General features: G+C 36.4%; 1 protein-coding gene across 2 annotated transcripts; it reads left to right on the plus strand.

Annotated features, from left to right (window-relative positions):
• The first annotated feature begins 71 nt into the window (after window positions 1-71).
• Window positions 72-27,915, plus strand: ZNF566 (zinc finger protein 566). Of its 2 annotated transcripts, none has more exons than XM_032842132.1 (5): window positions 72-148; window positions 8,980-9,050; window positions 11,984-12,110; window positions 12,404-12,502; window positions 25,862-27,915. In XM_032842132.1, the coding sequence occupies exons 1-5, from the start codon at window positions 133-135 to the stop codon at window positions 26,884-26,886; spliced, it is 1,338 nt and encodes a 445-aa protein (XP_032698023.1). In that variant the 5' UTR covers window positions 72-132; the 3' UTR covers window positions 26,887-27,915. The 2 variants fall into 2 exon arrangements, with proteins under 2 accessions (XP_032698023.1, XP_032698024.1); XM_032842133.1 differs by having other exon boundaries at window positions 12,407-12,502.
• The last annotated feature ends 79 nt before the right edge of the window (window positions 27,916-27,994 follow it).

Consider the following 27,994-nt stretch of genomic DNA (forward strand, 5'->3'; position numbering starts at 1 on the left):
CCTTGGAAGCCACTGCCTAAAGCTGAACCAGGCTCTGCGTGGCCTCCGGTGCGCGGTTCCATGAGGGGGTGAATCCTTTAAGCAAGCGGGGCTGCAGCTAACTCCTGATAGAAAACCAGGCGACCGGGAGCCATGTTGCTCGCCACAGGTAACTTTCTGACTACATTTCCCAGAAGACGCTTCAGCGTCATTGCGATTCTCGCGTGAATTCAGCCTGCAAGTCACGCGCTGGCTGGACCCACAGGTCTGCAACTGTTGCAGCACTGTGGGGCGTGCTGCTCTTTTTGGAAGCTTGGAAGGCCTGAGGTGAGGATCCGCAGGAGAGGGCGGAGCGGGAGGCTCAGCTTTGTACTGCGGGGTAAGTTAGATTGAAATTGTAGGATTGTATCTGGTGGTATGTGGTGAATGATCGTATGGTTGTGACTATCTGTTCCTATGGTGAGTGTGTGCTTCCAGTGATTACCAGTGTGCAGCCCAGTCTGGGAGCCCGTGACTGTGCTGGTATGATTGGAGGGGACCCGGTGGTGTGTGTGTGTGATTTGGGACCACGTGCGGCATTGTGTATGAGGTTGTGGGGAGTGTGTGTGACTCGGTGGATGTGATACAGCGTTTGTTCCCGTAAGGGTGTGCGATCATGCGACATCGACGGTGTGCTGCAGATTACAGGTGGGGGTACCCGTGAATACTATGTGGTTTTATCTGTGGTTAATGTGATTGTGACTGTGCGACGATTTGCAGGTGTCATGTGCTTGTGGCAGTGCGGTTGTGACTGAATGTCCTCTTGGTAAATGTGTGATCGTGCTCATGTGACCATTTGAGGCCCTGGGTGTGTGGTCCTGTTGCTTTGGTAGTGGGTTACCTCTAGCTCTATGTCCCCTTGGTGGTCGTGTGATTATGATTGGGTGACTGGATAAACGTATGAGTTTTTTTCATTTAGTGGTCTACGTAAGTATCATACTGTAGTTTTCCCTCTTTAAAACTTTCACAAATGCTATCATATTGTCTTTTTTCTTTTGTTTTTATTTGTAGAACTATGTTTTCGGGAATTATCATATATAGTAGTTGTTCATTTGTTTTCTTTGCTATATTATATTCTGTCCTTCGAAGTATACCAGTTATCCCTTCAACTAACCATAGGTGTTTGAGCTATTTCTAGTTTCTGACTTTATAAACAGTGCTGCCACAGCATTCTTTTACAGATGATACATGTGCATGAATTCATCTACCTGACAATGGAATTTCTGGGTCATATGACATCTTGCACTTTACTAAATAGTACCAAAATGATTACCTAAATGGGTGCACAAATTTATGCTTGCACAGCAATGTTTGAAACATCTCATTGCTCCATGTCCCTAACAAAACATGGCTCTGATAGTTTTTTAAAAACACTTTATGAGATATAGCATATATAAAGTACACAAATCTTAAGAATAGAGCTCTATCACAATTTCCTAAATGAACATTAAGAACTTTGCCAGCACCCGAGAAGATTACCTCATGCCCCTTCCCAGTTATTTCTCCCACAATCCCTGTTCAGAAGTCACCATCAATTACCCATCCTGAACTTCTATATAAATGGAATTGTATAGCATGTGCTCTTTTATGCCTGGTTTCTTTTCTTCCACTTTATGTCTGAGATTCATCCATGTTGTTGGGTGTTATACTTAGTTCTCATTACATATGGGGATATATTGTAAATTATTAATTGCTTACACTATGTCCACTATGATGGACACATGATGGTTAACAGTTTTTGGCTATTACAGACTGTATTGCTGCTATGAACATTTTATGTTTTTGGTGAACATGTAAACACTTTTCTCTTGGCTAAATACTTAGGAGTGGAATTGCTAGGTCATACCGTGGGCATATATTTAATAGATACTACCAATCTGTCATGTGGTTGTACCAATTCATCCAGCAATATATGAGAGTTTCAGCTGCTCCTCATCATCTCTGTTTGATATTGTCAGTCTTTTATTTTAACTATTCTGGTGGTTGTATAGTGGAATTTCATTGCACTCTTAATTTGCGTTTCCTGATGGGTAATGATGTTCAGCACCTTTTCAGAGGTTTATTGGCCATTTGGATATCCTGTTTCTTAAAGTGTCTGTTTAGGTCTTTTTGTCCACTGTCCTTTAAAAATTTTTTTCTTCATTTAAAAAACTTTATTTTCATATTAAAAGTATAGTATAAAGAATTCCTATATATTCGTCACTCAGGTGCCCTTGGTACAATGATGAAAATTGGAAAATTCACATGGATATAAGACTTTTGACTAATTTACAGACCTTATCGAAATTTTGCTAATTATCTTCTCAGCAACCTCTTCTTTTCCAGGATCCAACAGCAGATTCCCACATTGATTTAATTGTCTGATCTCTTCCTATCAGACATAGTTCTTTAGTGTGTTTTATCTTTCATGACCTTGATACTTCTGAAGAGTACTGGCCAGTTATTTTGTAGAATGTCTTTCAATTTAGATTTGTCTGCTTTTTCCTCAAAGTTAAATTTAGGCCAGACTTTTTTGGCTAAAAGATCACAGAAATTATGTTTCCATTCTTCTCAGTGTGTTATATAATGTTATCAATATATTTCTTACTGGTAGGTTAACTATGATCACTTGGTTGAGGTAAAACTACCATTTTTCTCTTTTTAATTAGTAAGTATCTTGTGCAGAGATGCTTTGAGACTATGCAAAAATACTGTTCTCATGGGGGTTTCTGGATGGCTGAGTCAGAAGAACATGTGACTCTTGATCTTGGGATCATGAGTTTGAGCCCCATGTTCAGGGTATAGAGATTACTTAAATAAACTTTAAAACAAAATACTTTTCTCATCAAACTTTCACCCATTAATTTTACCATCCATTGATCATTCTTGTCTGTAACAATTATTACTGTGATGTTTATCTAGTGGTGATCTTCTCTTTTCATCATTCTTTCTATATTTATTAATTTAAATTCTATAAAGCGCTATCCTTTATTCCTTGTGTGTTTATTCAACTATTTATTAACTCCTGGGTATTTATTGTACTCTGTGAGTTTTAACCCATTATTACTGTTATATATTTTGTTGTTCAAATTGTCCCAGATTTGGCCATTAGGAACTCCTTCAAATTAGCTCCTGTGTCCTTTTAACATGGCATCATTTTTGAGTACTTTCTTATGCTTATGTGTATCTTTTCCCATTTTCATTTTCCTAGAAGGTTTTTAACCCTTTGTCCTTTGTGATTAGTGCTTTTTTTTTTTTGTATCTTAAAAAGAAATCTTTATTTCCAAGTTCCTGAAGATATTCTATTTTCTTTTAGAAGCTTTATCGATGTGGCATTCATATTTAAGTCTGTGGTCCACCTTGAATCAGTTTTTGTGTATGGTATTATTGAAAACACCGTCCTTGGCCATCTGAAATATGGGAGGCTTTTATTGTAAGTCAGGTGACATATATGCGGCCCTCTTTCTGTGCTATATTCTATTTTATTATCTTTTGTCAGTGGCACTGTCTTGAGATCTATAGTATTAGTCCTTCAACTTTTTTCCTTTTCTTTTTCAAGACCATGTTGGCTTTTGTAAGTCCTTTTAAGGGATGTCCGAATCAACTTGTTGGGGTGTCTGGGTGGCTCCGTCACTAAGCGGCTGCCTTCGGCTCAGGTCATGATCCCAGGTTCCTGGGATCAAGCCCCACATCTTGCTCCCTGCTTGGAAGGAAGCCTGCTTCTCTCTCTCCCACTCCCCCTGCTTGGGTTCCCTCTATTGCTGTGTCTCTCTATGTCAAATAAATAAATAAAATCTTAAAAAAAAAAAAAAAAGAATCAACTTGTTAATTCTCACAAAAAATGAAAAATCCTTTTTGGGGTTTTGTGTGTGATTCTTTATGTTGAATTGGGGAGAACTGCCATCCTATCAATATTGAATCTTCCAATTAATAAATATGGTGTATGTCTACATTTGTTAAGGTCTTTAATTTCTCTCAATGGTTTGTTGTAGTTTTTCGTGCACATCTTTTGTTAGATTTGTACCTGGGTATTTGACATTTTTTGTTGAAATTGTACATGGTTTTTAAATTTTTCTTTCATTTTCCAGTTGTCTGTTGCTAGAAGTATGGTTATTTTTTTGTATATTGTCCTTGTATCTAGCATCTACAAAAGACCCACTGTATATGCTATTTATCAAGCTGAGGAAGTTCTCTTTCTCGTTTGCTAAGATTTTTACATTAATGAGGGCTGAATTTGGCAAATGCATTTTCTTGATGATATTTTTTTTTACTGTTATCATCAATGTGGTAAATTATCTTAAGTTTCATATCTTGAACCATTCTTTCATTCCTGAAGTAAAACCTACTTGTCTGTAACGTATTAAACTTTTCAAGAATTTGACTGGGTTAGATCTGATATTTTATAGGATTTCTGCGTGTATGTTCATGAGAAATACTGGCCCATAATTTTCTTTTCTTTAATGTCTTTGTTTTCTCATCAGGCTTATATCAGCCTCATAAAATGAGTTGGGAGTTCACTGTGTTTTACTCTTCACTACATATAAGACTAAAGGTTTTCCTTAAATTTGGAAGAATTTGCTGGTGAAGGTGTCTGGGCCTGAAATTTTCTTGATAGGAAGATTTTTATTTACTTACTTTATTATTACTTTTTAAAGATTTTGTTTATTTATTCGACAGAGAGAGGGAACACAAGCAAGGTTAGTGGGAGAGGGAGAAGCAGGCTTCCCTCCAAGCAGGGAGCCAGATGCGGGGCTCGATCCCAGGACCCTGCGATCATGACCTGAGCCACCCAGGTGCCCCAGTTTATTTATTAATTTAGAGAGGCTTAAGCAGGGGGAGGAGCAAAGGGGGAGGGAAAAAAGGGGGAATTCCAAGCAGAATCCCAAGAATCCCAAGCAGACTTGGGCACACTGGGGCTCAGTCTCAGGACCCTGAGATCATGACCTCAGCTGAAACCAAGAGCTAAATGCCTAACTAACTGAGCCACCCATGCACCCTGGAAAAAAAAAATTTTTTTAAGATTTATTTATTTGACAGACAGAGATCACAAGTAGGCAGAGAGGCAGGCAGAGAGAGAGGAGGAAGCAGGCTTCCTGCTGAGCAGAGAGCCCAATGCCCCGCTGGATCCCAGGACCTTGGGATCATGACCCGAGCTGAAGGCAGAGGCTATAACCCACTGAGCCACCCAGGCGCCCCTCACCCTGGAAAATTTTTAAACTATGGAATCAATTCACTTCTTCAGATGTTACAGGTTTTTTGTTTTGTCCACTTTGGAATTTTTTTTAAAGAATTTATGTGTTTCATATAAGCTTTTAAATTTAATAGCATAAAGTTATTAGTATTCTTTGATTATGTTTTTATTTTTTATTTTATTTTATCTTTTTAGATTTTATTTATTTATTTGACAGACAGAGATCACAAGTAAGCAGAGAGACAGGCAGAGAGAGGGGAGGAAGCAGGCTCCCCACAGAGCAAAGAGCTCGATGCGGGGCTCTATCCCAGCACCCTGGGATCATGACCTTAGCCTAAGGCAGAGGCTTAACCCGCTGAGCCACCCAGGTGCCCCTATTATGTTTTTAATGTCTGTGATGTGTATGATGTTCCCTTTTTCATTCCTGATTTTGTTATCCCTTTCTTTCTTTCTTTCTTCCTTTCTTTCTTTCGTTTTTTTGTTTTGTTATCCTTTTCTTTCTTTGTGTCTTTTCTTCTCCTGGGTACTTTCAAGACTTTTCTCTGATTGTGGCTTTCCTTTTTGTTTTGTGTATTTTCCTTTTTATTTCTTATTTAAGTTTGCTGAGCTTCTTGAAACTCTTGCTGAGGCTTTTTATCAGTTAATCAGTTCAGATATTAATTATTTTGCGATCTCTTTTCTTCTTCAGAGGTTCCACTTACATATATGGTTCATCTTTTAGTTATGTCACTTCTGTTCTTTGTGTTTTGTTTTTCCTCTGCACTTCGTATGGGGTTTTTTTGTTTTTGACTTGTCTTTGAGTTAGTTCTGTCTTTTGCTTGTCTGGTCTCATGTTAAAGCCATACAGTGACTTCTTAATTTCTTTTTTTTTTTAAGTTTATTTTATTTTATTATTATTATTTTTTTAAAGATTTTATTTATTTATTTGACGGAGAAATCACAAGCAGGCAGAGAGGCAGGCAGAGAGAGAGAGGAGGAAGCAGGCTCCCTGCTGAGCAGAGAGCCCGATGCGGGGCTCGATCCCAGGATTCTGAGATCATGACCTGAGCCGAAGGCAGCGGCTCAACCCACTGAGCCACCCAGGCACCCCTATTTTATTATTATTTTTAAAGATTTTATTTAGTTGTCAGGGGTGGGAGAGAGCACACAAAAAGGGGGAGCAGGAGGCAGAGGGAGAAACAGACTCCCTGCTGAGCAAGGAGCCCAATGCGGGACTCGATCCCAGAACCCTGGGATCATAACCTGAGCTGAAGACAGATACTTAACCAGCTGAGCCAGCCACGCATTCCTATTTTATTTAATTTTTTTGGTAATCTCTATACCCTATATGCAGCTCAAACTCACAACCCCAAGATCAAGAGTTGCATGCTCTTCCCCCTGAACCATCCAGGTGCCCCAACTTCCTGATTTCTTAATTTACTGATCTAGTTTGTCTATTTGATTCTTTTTTATAGATTTCAGTTCTGTTTAATTTTTTCATTTTATCCATTTGCCTATATTTTTAAATTTTTTTTAACATTTTAATTATAGCTATTTTAAATTATTTGTTTGCCAGTTCTAATATCTGAATTGTCCATAGTTCTGCTTCTGTTTTCTGGTTTTCTCTCCAACCATGTCTAGCAATTTATACTTGGATGATAGATACAGTGTCTAAAACAATCCTGGAGGCCAGGGGCAACCACTACCTACGTCTAGCCTTCTCATTATATAAGAAAAATTAGTGCTTTTCAGGTCTCTGTTAACTAACAGACAAATGCAATTATTAACATACAGGAAATTTTCAGGATATGTTGGAAATAATTTAGACATATTTTATTAAAAGACCGGCTTATTTGTAAGAGTACAAAATTCTCAAAAATTTTATTTACTAGATTTCAAAGGACTCTCTTGTCTGTAGTATTGTCTTTTGGCGGTGCTCCATACCCGAGGTATGGTTATTTTGCAAGCATATTCCAGTCTTGGCCACAGAGATCATTGGCTTTACAAGGGAGGAACAGATCTCCAGATGGCAAGAATTCAGCCAGAGAGGATCTACTGTAGGAGCAAACATGAAAAGGGTTGGGAGTGTAACAAACAGTATGGACTATTGAAGTAAGAATGTGCCTGCCCATTCTACCTGGAAGGTGCAGCACTTGAGGATGTCCCTTTAACCAAGGAAAAGCCATTATGAGAGACCAGAAAGGGGGACTTAAAGTGAGAAGTATGGGAGAAGGAGTCCTGTTTCCAGGTCTTCCTGGATTATTGTTGATTCTTTAGTATCTAGCACAATGCCTGCCACACAATAGATTATGTTGGTTTATTTTTTAAAAAGTACTAAGAGCTTAATAAATAGTAATAATAATAAAAATATTAAAGGAGTGCTTTCAGACTTTAAAGAAGAGACATTTGTGAATTACTTTGGTTTTTGTTTCCTGAAATAGATACATCCCTGAGGGAATGCAGTGAGTGTTTGGGGGTAGAAGTACCCATTAAATAATTGATAACAAGGTTCTACTTCCTGGGCAGTGGATTTTACATGCAATTACTCTTTTTTAAGATTTTATTTATTTACTTGAGAGTAAGCATGCACAAGGAGGGTGGAGCAGGGAATGGGGGCGGGGGGGCTGGAAGGAGCAGGGGAGGGGAGCAGAGGGAAAGGGAGAAGCAGACTCCCCACTGAGCAGGGAGCCCAATTTGGGGCTCGATCCCAGGACCCTGGGATTGTGACCTGAGCCAAAGGCAGATGCTTAACCAACTGAGACACCTATATCTAATACATATCAATTAAAAAAAAACCATATTTTATTAAACATTTCAGTATTGATCTCAAATTCATTTACTCCCCTTAAACAATTTAGACTTTTATTAGTATTTTAGTATAACATTCTTTAGGACATTGTAAACATCTTAAACATACAAAATATATGCAATTATTACAGATTCTATTACTACACTTACAATTAAAACATTCTAAAGCATCAGTGATAAAGATTTAGTCAATTTCTACACTTTTTAATTTCTTCCTATTGCTATACTTATTTAAATGTGTTCCTAAAGTTTTTGTAATATTGCTTTGTTTGCTTTTCTGCATTTCACTTTTATTAAGGTAAGATTCATTAACCCCAAAAAGTCTTCTCAAACTGGGCAAGATTAGAGGATCTGGTTCTTCAACGAGTTGTTTCTTGGTCAGGACCGGAGACCTGACTGTCCAATCCAAGATCATTAACAACTGTTTTGACAAGTGTATATCCCAACTAAAATGTATATGAACAACTTTTAGGAGTTATTCAGAATTCATATAAAGGTAAATGATATATATACAAGGATATTTATTACCGCATTGTTTGTTATAGTGAAAGGAACCAATCCAAATTGTCCTGGGCAGCAGATTGGTTAAATAAATTAAAGTGTATCCATTTAATGAAATAAATGTAGCTTAGGGAATTATGTAGCTCTGAATGTACTAGTTGGGATCCAGGTCAGGATACATTAAGTAAAAATAGCAATATGTGTAACAGTGTGTATAATATGCTATCATTTGTGTAAAAAAATGTGTATCTTTGTGCGTATATGTACTCTGTATTCTCTAAACCATCTCAGATTATTAAAATCTGTCCTCCTCCAGTCAGACTAAGGTCTCTAGAATAGGGGATAATGAAAGATTTTTCTCACTGATTCCCCTCACTGAAAGATTTTTCATTTTTCTTACTGATAGCCCTCAAGTGTTTGTGCGGAGTGAGCAGAGGGAAATGATCATTCTGGGAGCTATGACGCAAGTGGGATCTTAATGTAGCTTCTTTTGTCTTCTCCAGCTTTGCCCTTTTCCAAGAGGAGCCCAGAGGACGACCGGCCTTTTTCTGCAAATACCAAAGCCATGTCTCAGGTGAGGTGCCATTTCCTTTTGCTCAAATAGAATCATTTTACCCCTGGTATATGTAAATATTTGCTTCCCTCATCATGATATTTTTGGTGCTTAAAAAAGAAAACAACTTTCAGACAGTTTAGTTAATAGTAATGTCTATATCAAAGTTTTCTTACCCTTGCTCTAAAGAAAAAGGTCTCCAGTAAGTCAATTAAAAGAATGTCTTTCAAGGAAAGGAAAAATGAAGCGGGGGGAATCAGAGAGGGAGACAAATCATGAGACACTCTGGACTCCGGGAATCAAACTGAGGGTTTTAGAGGGGAGGGGAGTAGGGGAATGGGTGAGCCCAGTGATAGCTATTAAGGAGGGCACATATTGCATGGACCACGGGGTGTTATATGCAAACAATGAATCATGGAACAATTCATCAAAAAACAATGATGTACTGTACGGTGTCTAACATAACATAATAAAAAATATTTTTAAAAATGTCTCTCTTGGTGGAGATATTTATAGAAAAAAAAGTGGTTCTATAACCATTGTTGGAAAAAATAAAGCCTGCTTAAAGATTTTTATACTCTTAAATTACATGTAACAGAGGACCAAGTGGTTGGATAACAAGTCTCTCTGAAGAGGTCTTAATCAGATTAAAATCCATCAGAAAATTGCTTATGGATTCCTTCAAGAATCCTTATTTGTTCCTACAAAGAGATTGCTAATTACATAATGTAGAAATGGTCTGGCTGAGACCAGGTTTGGAAAAAACTTTTACCCTGGTTAACATGGTCCCCATTCAGGAACCTGATCCCCATTTCTTCTTAAACAACCCCAAGGCCCTCCTCGGTTCCGTATTCTTTTAAGCAATTTACACACTCATTTAGTAAGTCCTTCAGCATCTTCTGTCTTAGACTTCTGCCAGAAATCTTGATAGAACAGAAATCTGTTCTCCATTTGTTAATGAATCTAATTTGCTTGGACAGTGATTAGATAGGATGGAGATGAGTAATTAGGGACACCTCATAGGGAAAAGCCCTGATCACCACAGACCTAGGTTTTCAAAGAGGAAAACATTAGGAATGGTTTTGCTTGATTTCAGTCGTAATATGTGGGAAAATCTCCTGGTGTATGGGCCTTTCACATTTGGGGCGATGACTCCTGGTTAGTAGAAAGCTCTGACACCTCACCAGATCATCACGATAAACAGACTTCAGTAATGTTGTTGTGTGAATCTGGATCATCTTCCATCACTTTCCTATAGCACAGGAACAAAGGGAATTTGGAGCAACGGGTAGTTATGAGTAAAATTGGGCCAATCTGGGGAGCTCTTTAAAAATCACCTTCAACCTCAGTGTCTGAAAACAAAAGAAAACTTGTCTTATATCCATATAATAGAATATTATTCAGCGAAAAAAAAAACATGCTTATAAAAAGAATTTGTTGGGGCGCCTGGGTGGCTCAGTAATTAAGCATCTGCCTTCGGCTTGGGTCATGATCTCAGGGTCCTGGGATCGAGGCCCACACTGGGCTCTCTGTCATTAGGGAAGCTGCTTCCCCCCCTCTCTCTGCCTGCCTCTCTGCCTACTTGTGATCTTTCACTCTCTGTCAAATAAATAAATAAAATCTTAAAAAAAAAAAAAAGAATTTGTTGTAACAAGGAATTAGCTCTTATATAATAGTGTGATATGAGAAAGGATCAGTCTTGAATTTCATGCAAATTTAATTTTCTAAGATAAAATAATTTTTAAAGTCATTTTACACATTTTACAAGTGAAGTAATCCTATTCCAATCTTGCCCCATCGCCAGTCCTACCCCTAAAAGGCAACTCAACTCTCTTAAATATGGTTTAATTGCTATCTTTTGCTGAATCAGTTTTACTCTCATGACTTACTGCAGAGTGGAAGGGACATTGTACTCTTGTATTGCACCCTTCATTTCCTCTGAGTCTGTTATTAATTATATTACAATTTGTTGTGAAAATTAGTAGTATACAGAATATTATGACTGCAAATATTGCTCATTGCTGCACCAGCTCATACCGCTGTCCTATTACAACCTTTCATTTTTCCTGGAGTTCCAATTGCTTTTTTTTCCCCTTTTGCTTAGTTGTCTATGTTTCCCCTCTGGTCAGACACATGATTTGTTTTGAGTGTGGAGACTGCCACCCTCCTTTGCCCTTTTCCTGCTCCCAACTGGTTCGCTTACTCTCTGGACCTGCTGCATAGCTTTCCCAAGACTTCCCCTTTTTGTTTACCTGAGACACTTATTTCTTGAATACTACGTCTTCCTCTTTTTTGGTTTATTCCCATCCTTTTGGTGGAGAACTTCCAGTAGTTTCCTAAGAAATTGTGCTGCAGTTCATAAATTTTATGTCTAGAAATGTCTTTTTCAACCCTCACAACAGAATGATAGTTTGGTTATGTAATCTAGGTCAGAATTTCTTTTCTCCATCACCATATTGAAGAATTGTTCTTGTCATTTCTTGTTTTTAGGAGTGTTCTTGAGAACCTCATTGCCTTTCTGACTCTTGATGTCTTTTATATGATCTACGGTCTGGGTACTTTTAATATCTTCTCTTTATCCCTTATTCTGAAATTTTACTCTTAGCTATTGGGGAAAAGATGAGAGAGAAAGAGGCTCACATGTGTTGATGACTTATTGTATGGAAAGTATTATGCTATCCATTTGTATATACTATTTCATTTAATTGGGATACCCCTCTTAACAGGATTTTGTACCTTCCCAGTTTTATCTGGGGGAAACAGAATGAACATGGAAACACAAGATCATTCTGGCTGATAGGTTCACAGTCCTCCAGTTGTGTCCCAAACATCCAGCCCTACTCTATATGCTTGTTGTTTTTCATTTCTACCTTTATTCTTTTCTTTTCTCCTCCCTTCACCAAAAAACCCACATTTTTTTATTAATCAAGTCATATACATGGTTGTTGTTCCAGGAGTCAGTGATGTTCAGTGATGTGTCCATAGACTTCTCTCAGGAGGAGTGGGAATGCCTGAATGATGATCAGAGAGATTTATACAGAGATGTGATGTTGGAGAATTACAGCCACCTGGTTTCAATGGGTAAGGACGTCTGTCCATAATAATTCAGATTCTGCCCTTAGAAGATCTACTTTCTCCCGACTGAAATACCCACCTTTCAAGTAGGTATTTCGACATCCTGTGCTTAGAAGAATGTTTTTAATATTGTAGCATTAGAAAAAAGAAGCTGTGTTGAGTTATGGGGGAACTGTCAAGTCCTCTGTTATGTTTCATAAATCTGATATACCTTTCTTTGACTCTTTCTTAATGAAAGGACTAAATTTAAATCCTGGGATATTCTCATCATAAACTTATCTCGTTACTTCTTTTGTAAGCAGGACATTCTGTTTCTAAACCAGATGTGATCTCCTTCTTGGAGCAGGGGAAGGAGCCCTGGTTGGTTGACAGAGAACTAACAAGAGACCAGTGGCCAGGTAAGTGAGGCATAGCAGGTAATGAGTTGGTCAGTGGAAAGACTGCACCTTTGAGGTGTTATCTGGGAATCTCCCCTTAAAAGCTTTAGGCCCCTTGTATGCAAGTAAGCCTTTTCAGCATGAGCTTTCAAATGAACTTTACCTTTTCCCCTTACTTAACACTCTACATGCTTTTCTCCTCTTATACCTCTTTCCAGTTCCTCTTATTCTTGCCCAGTTCTAACCAGCCAGTGACCTCCTCTACCCCCTCTAGTAATATTCCTTTCTGTCCATATTTTGGATCTAATTCCTCATCACTTCTTATCTTCTTTTGTATTTAATCTTAAAAAAGCACCACTGTCTCCTGACATAGATTTTTATTCTATATTGACAAAGGCTTATTTTCTTTAGGGTTTTTTAGATAAAGGAGCTCATACTTATAACAAACTTTTCATACTTATAACAAACATTTACTGTTTTTTGAATGTATGAGGTACTCTGCTAGATACTGCAGAGATTAAAAAAGGAATAAGCAATTTCAGAATGTATAGCTTAATAGGGGCACGAGAGCACGTCTATATATAATTTCTATAAAGTAGAACCATCATAAGAGAGGTTGGGAGTAGGGAGCTCAGAAAAAATAAGGGATTAGGATATAGAAATTAATCTGTATAGATGTCATAGAGGGAGATTTGAGTGTGCCTGCCATTAACTTTAGAATATTGGAAATAAAGGCTCTGTGCCTCCATTGAGAACTTAGAGCTGGCAATGATAAACAGAATTGGTATAAAGGAGTTTAAACAGGAGAGCACATTCATTCATTTAGTATATGTTTATTGAGTACCTGTTGTATGCCTAGCACTATTCTCAACACTGATATTACAGCAATGAATGCAAAATCTCTATTCCCAGAGCTTACTCTCCTATGCGGAGAGAGGTACAAAAATAAATGAATATATGTCATGTAATAGTAAGTGCTAAAAAGGAAGAGTAGGGGCGCCTGGGTGGCTCAGTGGGTTAAGGCCTCTGCCTTCGGCTCAGGTCATGGTCTCAGTGGGTCTCTGGGATCGAGCCCCACATCAGGCTCTCTGCTCAGCAGGGAACTTGCTTCTTCCTCTCTCTCTGCCTGCCTCTCTGACTACTTGTAATCTCTATCAAATAAATAAAATCTTAAAAAAAAAAAAAAGGAAGAGTAGAGAAAGGGGATAGAGGATGCTACTTTATAGGATAGGGAAGGAGAAACTTCCAATTAGGTGACATTTTGACAGAAACTCAAAGAAGTATAGCAGTAAATCATTGTATGTGGTTACTGGAAGGAAGAACATTCCAGAGGGAGGAAACCAGACAGTAAAAGATCCTGAAGCGGGTGTGCATTGGCTTTATTCAGGGAGCAGCCAGGAGGTCAGTGCTTTGCCATGGTTGTTTAAGTATTTTGGATAAATCCAAGACTCCCATGTCATTTCACCTTTGCATAATCTCAGTATATAGTTCTAAAAAATATGGACTTTTTATCCTGTATGTAACTTTAATGACTTTATCATCCCTAATAAATTTCTTGGTATACTGGATTGTTTTCATGTCATTATATTGAATACTAGTGAGAATGGACATTTTCATCCTAATGGTGCTATTGTCTTTAACTTGCTCACTACTGAGTTTTACCCTTTTCATCTACTACTATCCTTATTTTTTCACTCAGTTTTCATGGATTTTATGAAATAAAAAATCATTTACCCATTTCCAGAAGGTTCTTTTACTTTTTTAATTTTAATTTGTGTTGGCGTCTTTAGTATGTATTTTCCATGTGTTTGTAGCTCCTTAGTGATTATTGTGATTTCCGATTTTAGAAAATTGATGGTCCTCTACAAATTTTATAATACTTTATTCTGTTTTTTAAAATCTTCTGTAATTTGTTTTATACCATTTAAATCCATTTTAAGTTTCTTTTGCAATAAGGTATAAATTGAGAGTCTAAATCAATTAACCTCCCTCCCTCACACACACACACACACACACACACACACACACACACACATTTTAGCGCCATGTCGTCATTTAGCTGATTCATCATTGTTTTATCTGCCTATTCAATAATAAGTTCTGATTTATGTTAGTTTGTATTTCAGGGCCTCTTTTTCTATTTCTTTTATTCATCTGTCCACTTACACCTAGAGAGATAGATACACCTAGAAGTTACTATTTTGTTATTATCACAAATAATGTAACAAACTGCAGGTGCACATTCCAACGGTGACCTTTTCATGGAACCATTACCCAGGTCAAGAACTACAGCACTACCAACACAGATCTCTTTGTATCCACAATATCTTCGTGTCCTTTCATAGTTTTACTATCTAAGAGTACCGTCCACCATACAGTTTAGTTTTACTTGAGTTTGAATTTTATATACATGGAATCCTCACTATATATATTCTTTTAAGTCTTTTTTCTTGAGCATTTTGCTTTTAAGATTCATACGTAGTGTTGCTTGTAGTCAGACTTGATTCATTTCATTATATGAATATACCACAGTTTATTTAACAGTTCTATTGTTCATAGACATTTGGGTTGTTTACAGTTTTTGACCATTACAATCAGCTACTCTAAACATTTTCTGTGTTTTAGGACTAGGAGAGGAGTGGATCTTAAGACATCATGTCTTCAGCTGCCAAATTTTCAACTTTTCTTTAAAGTTGACTAATTTACAATCCCACCAGCAGTATATGAGAGCTCTTATGATTGCACATTTCCTAACATGTGGTATTGTCATGCTAGGGTTTTTTCCAATTGATGAGTGTATAGTATAGGCCAGTATGGTTTTAGTTTGCATCTCCCTTTTTACTGATGAGTTTAACACATTTCATATCATTATTGGTCTCTTGAAATTCTTCTTTAGTAAATTGCCTATTCAGGTCTTTTAAAAAGGTCTTTCTGTTGGATTCTTTCTATGTTTCTTAATGATGTGTAAGGATTCTCTATATATTTTGCTTATACATACATTCAGTGTTCTAAAATTGTAAATATCTTCTCCCATTCTGAAATGTCTTTTAGCTCTGTGGTTTCATTTGTGAACAGAAGTTCTTAATTTTAGTCAAATTTATCAGTCTTTTGTGCTTCACATAGATTGTATGTGAGAAATTCTTCCTCAGCTTGTTTTTGATTCTTACATAACCAAAATCACATTATCTGTATTTTGTTTGTTTGTTTGTTCTCTTTAAGAAGTCTTTGCTTACCATAAGACCATGAACAGAACATATTCTCTATTATTTGGGGTTGTAATTAGACATTAGAACATACGGATCATCCTTAGTGTCTATTACTTTTTAATCCTTTTTTTTTTCCAATTTATACTGCCTTTACATGGAATTCCTTGACTTATTTTGTATTAGTTCACTAATACATTCTTCAGCTATGACCATTTGGCTCTTCATAGTTATTTATTTAAAAAAAAAATACTGTAGGGGTGTCAGGGTGGCTCAGTTGGTTAAGCATCTGCCTTCAGCTCAGGTCATGATCCCTGGGTTCTGGGATCAAGTTCCACCTCAGGCTCCTTGCTCAGCGGGGAGCCTGCTTCTCCGTCTGCCTGCCACTCCCCCTGCTTGTGTGCTCTCTCTCTCTCTCTCTGACAAATAAAATATTTTAAATAAATATAAATAAATAAATAAATAATGTATACAAAAGAGGCCCTTGGGTGGCAAAGTCAGTTAGGCATCCAACTGGATTTCAGCTTAGGTCATGATCTCAGGGTCCTGGACCAAGCCCGGCATCTGGCTCTGGGCTCAGACAGGAGTCTGCTAAAGTTTCTCTGTCCCTCTCTCTCTCTTTCTGCCATTCCCAATACACACCCTGTCTTTCAAATCAATAGGATATATATAACATAATGAACATAAAATTAAAAGGTAATAATATATAAATCTCTAGACTTGCATATGCAAGAGATTTGCTAAGAAATATAACTAGGAATGTAATTGCTGGGTCTTGGCATACATACTTGCTCAGCTTTACTAGGTAATACCAAACCATTTTCCAAGTGTTTCTATCACGTCTTTCCCTGTAAGTGATACTGAAAGTTTTTTTTATTATTTTTTAATGATCTGATGAGTATAAAATCTTATTTCATTGTTTTAAATTAAATTTTCCTGGTTACTATTAAAGATGATTGCCTTTCCTTATTTGGCCATTATTGCCCCTTCTGTGTAATGCCATTTTGATCATTTTTGTATTAGGTATTTGTCTTTTTCCTAAGATGGAAGGAATTTCTTATATATTTTGTAGATACTAGTTTTTGGTCAATAACATATTTTGTAGACATCTTTTCCTGTTGTAGGTTCTGTATTTATTTTATGATATCTTTTGATGAATGGTAATTCTATATGTTAGTGTGTTAAATTATATTTTTAATGGTTAAGTTATATATAGTTTATAAAACAGTCTACTTTTTTTGCTATATGTTTCATATTTTCGGATCTTCTTTAAAATTTTTTTTCCTTTTAAAGATTTTATTTTTAGGGGTGCCTGGGTGGCTCAGTGGGTTAAAGCCTCTGCCTTCAGCTCGGGTCATGATCCCAGGGTCCTGGGATCGAGCCCCGCGTTGGGCTCTCTGCTCAGTGGGGAGCCTGCTTCCCCCTCTCTCTCCCTCTGCCTGCCTCTCCGCCTACTTGTGATCTCTCTCTGTCAAATAAATAAAATCTTTAAAAAAAGAGAGATTTTATTTTTAAATAATCTCTGTACCCAATGTGGAGCTCAAATTCACATCCCTGAGGATCAAGAGTTGGATCCTCTACTGACTGAACCAGCCAAGTGCCCCCATATCTTTGAATCTTAAATCTTTCCTCCTATTTTTTCTTTCAAGAATTTTTATGTTTTGACTTTCTTATTAAAGCCCTATTAACATAACCAAAATTGATTTTTGTAAATGGTTTGAGGTGGAGATCAGTTGTAATTTTTTCCCATATAAAAACAAATTATCTTACCCTCATTGAATGAAAAGTCTATCCATTTTCCACTGATCCACCAATCCACAGATTCCTTCTGCACATATTAAAATTCTGTGTATATATAGGTTTCTCTTGTCACATTGGCCTTTTTATCTATCCCTGTCCTAATTAGTCTTACTTATATAGAAAGTCCTGATCTCTAACAATACAGAATCCTCCACCCTTTCCTTCAGAAGTGTTTGGTTATATTTTATCTTCCATATAAATTTAAAAACTTACATTAAGTAAGTTTCATTAAAGATGTTTTTTGGGGGCACCTAGGTGGTTCAGTGGGTTAAGCCTCTGACTTCGGCTCAGGTCGTGGTCTCAGGGTCCTGGGATCGAGCCCCGCGTCGGGCTCTCTGCTCAGCAGGGAGCCTGCTTCCCTTCCTCTGCCTGCCTCTCTGCCTGCTTGTGATCTCTGTCTGTCAAATAAATAAATAAAATCTTAAAAAAATAAATTAAAAAAAAAAAGTTTTTTGGTGGGTACCTGAATGGCTCAGTCAGTTAAGCATCCAACTCTTGATTTTAGCTCAGGTCATGATCTCAGAGCTGTGAGATTGAGCCCTACATCTGGCTCCCTGCTAGGCATGGAGCCTGCTTAATATTCTCTCTCTCTCTCTCTCCCTCACCCTTTGCCCCTCCCCCCTTAAAAATTTTTTTTTCCCCAAAATGCATCCATGAATAAAACTCAACAAAGTGGGTTTAGAGGGAATGTACTTCAAGATAATAAAGGCAATATGACAAGCCCATAGCTAACATACTCAACTGAAAGCTTTTCTTCTAAGATCAGGAATAAGAGGGGCACCTGGGTGGCTCATTGGGTTAAAGCGTCTGCCTTCGGCTCAGGTCATGATCCCAGAGTCCTGGGATCAAGCCCCGCATCCCGCTCTCTGCTCAGGAGGGAGCCTGCTTCCTCCACTCTCTCTCTGTCTGCCTCTCTGCCTACTTGTAATCTCTGTCTGTCCAAAATAAATAAATCTTTTAAAAAAAAAAAAAAAGATCAGGAATAAGATGCCTACTCTCACCACTTTTATTAGCATAGTACCAGAAGTCTTAGCCAGAATAATTAGGCAAGAAAAAGAAAGCAAAGGCATCCAAATTAGAAGGAAGAAGTAAAACTTTCTCTATTTGCAGGTGACATGATACTTATATAGAAAACTCTAAAGATCAACTCCTCCAAAAACCTATTAAAATTAGTAAGTGAATGAAGTGTGTAAACCTGGCAATTCACAGACCTGTACTCCTGGGGCTAATAATACATTACATGTTAATAAAAAATTTAAAAAAGAAAAAAAAGAAAAAAGTATATAATACTACCACCTCAAGGCAACTATTGATCGTATTTTAGTATTTCCTTCCAGTTTTTCAATGACCTTCTCTTACCCTTGAATATGCAAGTTTTTAGCCTACTTTTAAAATTTAAGATAACATAACTATTTCCCCAGGATATCAAAATTTCTATCCTATCATTACTTTAATGGCTATAATATTTCTTCAAACCATGAATAAACTTAACAAATACCTTAAAAAAATTAATAAATGAATTAAGTGAAGGCCCAGAATACAAAATCAATATACAAAAATCAGTTGCATTTCTATATACTAATAATCAATACTCAGAGAAATTAAGATAGTTCCACTTAAAATTACATCAAAAAGAATAAAATACATAGGAATAAATTTAACCAAAGAGGTGAAAGACCTATACACTGGAAACTGTAAGACACTGATGAAAAAAAGTAAAAAGACACAAATAAATAGGTATTTCTGTTCATGCGTTCAAAGAATTAATGTTATTATAATGTCCATGCTACCCAAAGCAAGTTACAGATTCAGTGAAATCCCTATCAAAATTCCAGTGGCAATTTTCATAGAAATAGAACAATCATAAAGTTGTATAGAACCACAAAAGAACCAAATAGCCAAGAAAGAACGAAGCTGGAGGCCTCACACTTCCTGATTTCAGACTATATTAAAACCTATCAAAACGAAAACAGTATGGTACTGGCATAAAAACAGACACATCAATCAATGGAACCAAATAACCCAGAAATAAACCAATACACATATGGTTAATTAATTTATGACAAAGGAGCCAAGAATATACAGTGGGGAAAGGACAGTCTCTTCAATAAATGGTGTTGAGGAAACTGGACAGCCACATGCAAAAGAATGAAACTAGACCATACCCAAAAATCTTACACCATACCCAAAAATCAGCTCAAAATGGATTAAGCACCTGAACATAAGACTTGAAACCACAAAACTTCTGGAAGAAAATATAGGCAGTAAGCTCCTAGATCCTTGATATCAGTCATGGTGATGATTTTTTTGAATTTGACATCAAAACAAAGACAACAAAAGCAAAAATAAACAAGTGGAACCACATCAAACCCAAAGTCTTCTGCACAGCAAAGGAAATTGTCAACAAAATGAAAACGCAATAACCTACATTATGTGACAAAATGTTTGCAGATCATATATCTGATAAGGGGATAATATCTAAAATATATATGCAGATCCCATAAACTCTTTAGCAAAAAATCCAATTAAAATATAGAGGATAAGGGGTGCCTGGGTGGCTCAGTGGGTTAAAGCCTCTACCTTTGGCTCAGGTCATGATCCCAGAGTCCTGGGATCGAGCCCTACACTGGGCGCTCTGCTCAGTGGGGAGCCTGCTTCCACCTCTCTCAGCCTGCCTCTCTGCCTACTTGTGATCTCCACCTGTCAAATAAATAAATAAAATCTTTAAAATATAGAGGATATAAAAAGAAACATGGAAATTTTAGAATTGAAAAATACAGTGGCCAAATTTTTAAAACTCACTGGATAAGCTCAATAGAATGGAAATAATGGAGAAATCAGTGAACTTGAAGGTAAGTCACAAGAAATTGGTTCACATAAATAACAATAAAGATTGAAAATTCAAAAAAGAATGTAGCCTCAGAGGCATGTGAGAGAATAACAGAGGTTTAACATGTGTCATTGAAGTCCCAGAAGGACAAAGTTCAGGACTGAAAAACTATTTGAAGAAATACTGGCTTACCAAATTTGGTAAAAGATACAACAAAGCAATTCAGGAATCTCAACCACCCCAAACAAGATAAACAAAGAAATCCATACCAGACACATAGTAATCAACTTGCTGAAAATGGATGACCAAAAAAGTAATGAAAGAACCATAGAAAAAATAATTCATTATTTATAGGGAAACAATTACTCGAATGACTGGATTTCTCTTTCTCTTAGTAAATCACAGAGGCCAGAAGAAAGTGAACAGTATTTTATTGTGCTAAAGAATTGTTAACCCAGAATTCCAAATCCAGCAAAAATGTTTCAGGAATGAAGGTGAAATTAAGAAAAGCCATACTGTAAAAGGTTCATGGCAACTGAGACTCACCTGAGGGTCCCTGTGGAACCAGGCAGTAGTGAGGAGACTGGCTGATGAGAGAAAATTTATACCATTTTAACATCTTAAAGGAGTAAGCACTTGTTAAGTCTAGGACAGCTGTCGTATGAGAATGCAGGCCCAGTGCTTCCAGATAATGTTGTCTTTCAGGAAGTCAGCAATCCATATTTTCATATTAAATCTGATATCTCAAGGCTAATAACTAATTCAAAACTTTAGAGAACTGCTGGGGGCAACATCAAACACAAAGGCATGAATAGGCTACAACCGGATTCATCAGGTTTTTACTTCTGTGGACTTGGCTTTTTCTTTGAATCTCAGAAATTCTGCCAAGGTATGTCTGGTTAAAACTCTTCATAAATTCTGCTCGATACAGAAAGGAGCTCTGTGATCACTAACCATTTTGTTCAACGCTGGAAATTTGTTTCATTGTTAGATCTGCATCATTGCATCATCCAGAACTCATATTTTACATTTATTTGATTTCCTGTTATAATTTTCTTTCCCCATGACTCCTACTACTTTTTTGTCATTATTTGTATCCTTTCTCTGAGAGTTTTTTTTTTCGTGAATTCTTGTTTTAGTGATAATTGGCTTTTCACTGTGGAATTTGAAGATTTAGCATACACCTTCCTTCATCCTCCAAGTATCATGATTTTTAAATAATTATTCAGTTCACTTGATGACTATGTAAAGTGTTTTTTATTATTGAGCTCTGTAGTCACATTTCACTTCCTATATGATTTGTTCTTTTCCATGCAGTTAATCCTTGTCTTAACTGAGAGTTGCTTAGTTTTCTCAATATCTCTCATTATTCTCTTTTCAAACACATCAGATAACTGGCTTATTTTTTAAGAGACATTTCTCCTCTAACCCTCTGTTCTTCCATCCCAACTGAGACTGTTACATAGCTATTATTTTAGAATTTCTCTTCATTATCCCACTGATTCCCTTCACTATGCTCCTTTGAATTTCTTTTGATTTGCTTCTGTATTTGGATACCTTGGATACATTTATATACCTTGACTCTTGGATCTCTTGCCATCCTCTTTCTTAGTTTATTCCTTCATTATTCTGAGGCACATGTTCCAAAACCGAGGAAAGTATTCAAGAAAAGTAAATAGTATATTTTATGAAATCTTAAATGTCTGAAAATGTTTTCATTCCACCCTCATTTTTCATTTATATTTACTGGAGATGTAATTTTAGGTTGAAAAACTTAACTTCAGAATTTCGATGGCATTGTCCCATGGATTTTTAGAATTAATTTAGCATCTAGTGTCATGGAGAAATCCAAAACACATTCAGGTTCTTAAGTCTTTTATGTGATCTGTTTAATCTCTTTGGAAACTTTTAGAATTTATTTATAACATTCTAATATTTCAAGTTGAGGTATATAATGTTGATTTATTCTTTCATTTGAGCACCCACTGAGACATTTCATTCTGGAAACAAAATATCTGAAGTTTTCTTGTATTATTTTCTTATTACTTATTCCCCATTATCTTCTCTGTTCTCTGTGTTTCAGACTTTGTTCACTTTTTATTTCCAGTGCCTGGCACCATTTCTGACATATATTATGGGCTCATTAAATTTTTTGAATGATTAAACACTCATAATTCAGACCTTGAATTTCTTGTCTCAGCTCTAGAATTTCTTTTTTTTCTATTTTTCATATTTTTATTGTACTTTCTGTGAGATTTTTATTAAGTTCTAATTCTCATTAGTTGTTCTTTGAGTATTTTTTCTGACATTGTTCTCTTGAGATTGTTTATGTTTTTAGAAGCATTCTTTTTCTGAATTTTTAAATTTTTCTCCATTGTCTCTCTTTCCTGAGTTTTTTTTTTTAAGATTTTTAATTTATTTATTTTGACAGAGAGAGATCACAAGCAGACAGGCAGGCAGAGAGAGGGGGAAGCAGGCTCCCCGCTGAGCAGAGAGCCTGATGTGGGGTGTGATCCCAGGACTCTGGGATCAGGACCTGAGCCGAAGGCAGAGGCTTTAATCCACTGAGCCACCTAGGCATCCCCCTGAGTTTTTTCTTTGTTCATTTTAATCTCTCATGTTTAAGATTTTTCCTGAAATTGTTAATGACTCAAGGCTGTCTGCTCATATAAAACTGTTGTACTAAAAAGCTGATCTGAGCTTGTTCGTATCTGAGGATGTGTAGATTTATTGGTGGTAGTCACTGTAGAGTGATCTGCCTAGAACAGTTCAGTGGCTCACACCACTTAACACATATTTTAGGCTTGTTTTCTCCAGAATAGAATCCTCTACTTTCTCTCTAGGAATCAATAAAATGAGCTTGATTGCCAGATTCTGAAAGTTTACTGAGGATATCAGGCTGGGGAATCAGCCTGCTGTATGGGGTAGATTTGACAATCTGAGGTCTATCTGTTTCTTACAGATTTTCAATTAATCTTCCTTTTTGCAGCCCACCATGCACCCTACTTTCAAAGATACCTGTTGATTACAGTTCTTGGAAATAAGTAGATTGTATAGTAGGACCAATCTGCAACCTAGGTTTCAGTGTTTATTTGACACTTTATTTGTTTGTTTGTTTGTTTGTTTATTTTTGGCACTTTGTTACCATTACCTCTATTCTAGCTTCCAAAATTTTGTTGCTGCTCTCCCCTCTCCTATTCTTTGTCCTCATGGAGTTTCTTCTTTCATTTAATCTCATCACTATCACTTTAATGGGAGTTGAAGGAACAGTAAAATAAATATATATTCACTGTGTGGTGTTTGAAAAGAGTATGTCCTTTTTTTCTAGAGGAATTTTTTAATACACCTTTTATTAAGGAGTATATATTCAAATACTTGCTGATCAAGTCAGTTAATAAATATTTGTTGATCTTCCAGTATGTACCAGATACTGTGCTTAGAACTGGATACACATTGATGAAGGCAATAGACATTTTACTTTTAAAATGAAGTAAACACAAAGACCTTAATACCTATTCAAGGGAAAAGATATTAAGTGAACCTGACTAAATATGTAATTACAAATTGTGATTACAAGGAGGGTATAATTTGGTCCTGGAATCAGGGAAGGCCTCAAAAAGTATGACCTTTAGAGATTTGGAAAACGGGCAGTAGTTATCAAGGCCAACAGTGGGGGAGGGGGGTGGGAATCTACGAGACTTAAGGAAAAATTGCTGGAAAGACCCTAAGAGGAACTAAAAACTGGGAGCATCTGAAGACCTGCAAAATGGGGCCAACATGATGATGGAGCTTAGCAACCAAAAGGGAGCATAGCTTGAGATTTGTTTGAAGAGGCAGGCAGCAACTAGGTCATTCAGAGCTTTATAGACCATGTTCAGCAGTTTGGCTTTTATTGTAGGAGAAATATCATAAGGGATGGATTCAGGATTGTAAACCTCAAGTGGGGAAATTAAAAAAGAAAGAGGCTGTCCTGATGTTCAAGAGATGTATTAGATATTTTACTGACAATAGGAGGAAGAGTTTCAAAATATATTTAGGAGCAAGATTAGGGGATATTTGCTGAATAATTATATGAGAGAAAGAGACAATGGTACTCGAATGATTTTCTTTTTTTTTTTTTTTTTTTTTTGGTCCCTAGTATGGTCTTCAAAACACTTCACTTGCCTAATATCCCCATTTTTCTAGAGAGATTCTTTTGTATTATCTCTCAAATATTAAACACTTTATGACAAATACTTTTATATATTATTTACAATCCTCATGATGATTATAAGAGTTATTACTTCTATTGTATAAATAGAGAATTGAGGGCTCAGAAAAATGAACAACTTTGGCCAAGAAAACAAAGCTTGTAGTTAACTTGAGTGTGAGTTCAAAATTCATGACTTAATCTGGTAACTCTGAACTTCCAGTAGAACACTGCCGTTATAGTCTCTTCCTTCTCTTAAAACCCACAAATGCCTTTCCTGTCAGTTGGTCAGAACTCTTAGTGCTTACATACTTGTTAAGTACTTTTCTCTTCTCCTAACTAAGATCAGCATCACAGAATTCCAGGCCATAAAGTATTTTCATCAAACCCCAAACATATTCCTTTTTTAGCTCCAAAAGAACCCTCTTTATCTACCACTCATACTAGATTCATTCATGCTCCCATCTAGATTGCCACCCTCTATTTCCTTATCATTTGTTAAAGAGACCTGGAGTCTCCAGTTGCAGAATCTAGACCAGTACTGTCCAATAGAACTTCCAGTGATGATGGAAATGTCCTATGTTTGTCATTTCCAACATGGTAGTCACTAGCCACAATTGGCCACAGGAAATGTGGATAGTGCCACTGAGGAATTAAATTTGAATTTTTATTTAATTTTAATTATGTTACATTTAAATACACACATATGGTCATGGCTACTGTAATAGACAACGTAAATCTAACCTGGGGGCTGGCAACATTTCCTAAAGGGCCAGGTAATAAATATTTTTAACTTTGTAGTTAATATGGTCTCCATTGCTACTACTCAACTTCTGCCCTTGTAGCTTAAAAGCAGTCATAGATAATGTGTAAATAAGTAAGTGTAGCTGTCTTCCAATAAACCTTTACTTATAAAATTTGTTGCAGTGCTGCAGGCCTTAGTTTGCCAACCCCTGGGAATTTTTTCTTAGACATATTCATTTAAGCCTGATAATAACTCTATTAAGTAGGCATGATCATTTCCCTTATTTTACAGTTCATCTGTGGGATGCTCTTATAGCTGTGTGTGCATATGCTGTGAGATTTTATACATGTATTTATGATTAAAGTCATTTTGTAACAAGGGAGATAAGACTTAAGTCATCTTTATGTTCAGCAAGTTCCCGTAAGTAATTCTGATCAATAGCAATGTTTGGAAACCAATGGCTTACTTAGTGCCCTCATCTTACTATATGATCTGTCCTTGCTCTTTTCTTGTCTATTTTTTTAAAGTTCACTTTAATTCTTCCCTTTTAATTGAAGTTTTATTTCTCCCAAACAAGAAAAATGTGAGTGATTACTTTCATATTTTCTTTCAGTCCTGGAATCAAGATGTGAGACCAAGAAATTATTTCTGAAGAAGGAAATTTATGAAATAGAGTCAGCGCAGTGGGAAATAATGGAAAGACTTACAAGACATGACCTTCAGTGCTCTAGTTTCAGAGATGATTGGGAATGTAATGGCCAGTTTGAGAAACAACATGGCTCTCAGGAGGGACACTTCAGTCAACTGATACTCACCCATGAAGGAATGCCCACTTTCAGTCAGCATCCATCCTTTACATTACAGCAAATCATTAATAATAAAGAGAAATATTGTACAACTAAGGAATATAGGAAAACCTTTAGACATGACTCACAACTTAGTACACATCAGATCATTCATACCATTGAGAAACCCTATGAATGTAAGGAATGTGGAAAGGCCTTTAGACATCCCTCAAGACTCAGTCATCATCAGAAAATTCATACTGGCAAGAAGCCCTTTGAATGTAAGGAATGTGGGAAAACATTTATTTGTGGTTCAGACCTTACTCGACATCACAGAATTCACACTGGTGAGAAACCGTATGAATGCAAGGAATGTGGAAAGGCCTTTAGTAGTGGCTCAAACTTCACTCGACATCAGAGAATTCACACTGGTGAAAAGCCCTATGAATGTAAAGAATGTGGGAAGGCTTTTAGTAGTGGCTCAAACTTTACTCAACATCAGAGAATTCATACAGGGGAGAAACCCTATGAATGTAAGGAATGTGGCAATGCCTTTAGTCAGAGCTCACAACTTATTAAACATCAGAGAATTCATACAGGTGAGAAACCCTACGAATGTAAGGAATGTGAAAAGGCTTTTCGTTCTGGTTCAGACCTTACTCGACATCAGAGAATTCATACTGGTGAGAAGCCCTATGAATGTAAGATATGTGGGAAAGCCTATTCTCAGAGTTCCCAACTTATTAGTCATCATAGAATTCATAGTGGTGAGAAACCATATGAATATAGGGAATGTGGAAAGACCTTTAATTATGGCTCACAACTTATTCAACATCAAAATTTGTACTGGTGATAAACCATAGAATATATGAAATCTGTAGGAAGGCTTTTAATTACAGCTCAAAACTATTCAATATTAGAGAACTTATCTTGATAATAATCCCTTTAAATAGGATAATGTAGAAACATCTTATTTGTTGACTCTAGCTTATTCAACCTGAGAAAAATCATGTAGGAGAAACATCCTATGAGTAGAATATATTTTGGAAGCCCTTTGATAAAAGCATATATTTCTTTTGACATTAGATAATTCAAGCTAGCAAATACTGAAAGTCATAGCACTTTTGACACCTTTTTAATCTTATTTTAAACCTCAGAATTCATGTTAAATATAATCCTAATTTTCATTTTCCCCTAGATTGTCTATAATTGCTACATTCTTAATATTTTAACCAATTTTAAATTATGTGACTGTGAAGTTCAGTTTCTTTACATCACAGTTTGTAAGACACCTTAAAGACCTGAAAGAAGTGATCTCTTTATTCTAAGATGGCTTATTCTTTTTGTTATTTACAAAACTTAGGCTTTCTTCTTGTAAAACATAGATGAACAACTTTCAACAGAGTAAGGAGAGATCTTTTCATAGCTTCCTAGTGTTTCCTTATGTTGCTGTGATACCATTTTATCAAATTCCTATTGATAGACATTGTAGTTTCCCAGCGATTTTGCCATTATTCATGGTGTCCTGATGGAAATTCTCCCTAGGCATATCTTTGTATCATGTATTTTAATTGCAGAAATAATGCATAAACATATTTTCCTTTTAAAAGATTTAAAAATTGCAAATAAGGCAAACATGCCCATGGACTACCATCCTTGTACCCATTCCCCATTCTGAAGGATAGTCATTATGTGTTTAGTATTTATCCTTCCTGAGCATTTTTCTGTTTTTATACATATTTGTCTCAGTAGAAATTATAAAATGGGAATAATTACACCTACCTCAAAATTTTGTGTGAGGATCAAATAAAGACACATAAAGTGCTTAGAACTGTGCCTGTCATATAATAAATACTCACTGAATGTTGGTCATTATTTTATTCATCATTGTCATTAGTGTTATTTGTTGAAAAACAACAGTTTCTACAGACCTTGCTGAACATCAGGCAGGACATAAAGTA

This window comes from Lontra canadensis, unplaced genomic scaffold (genome assembly GCF_010015895.1).
Source record: "Lontra canadensis isolate GAN:19392208 unplaced genomic scaffold, GSC_riverotter_1.0 scaffold125, whole genome shotgun sequence".
Taxonomy (NCBI): domain Eukaryota; kingdom Metazoa; phylum Chordata; class Mammalia; order Carnivora; family Mustelidae; genus Lontra; species Lontra canadensis.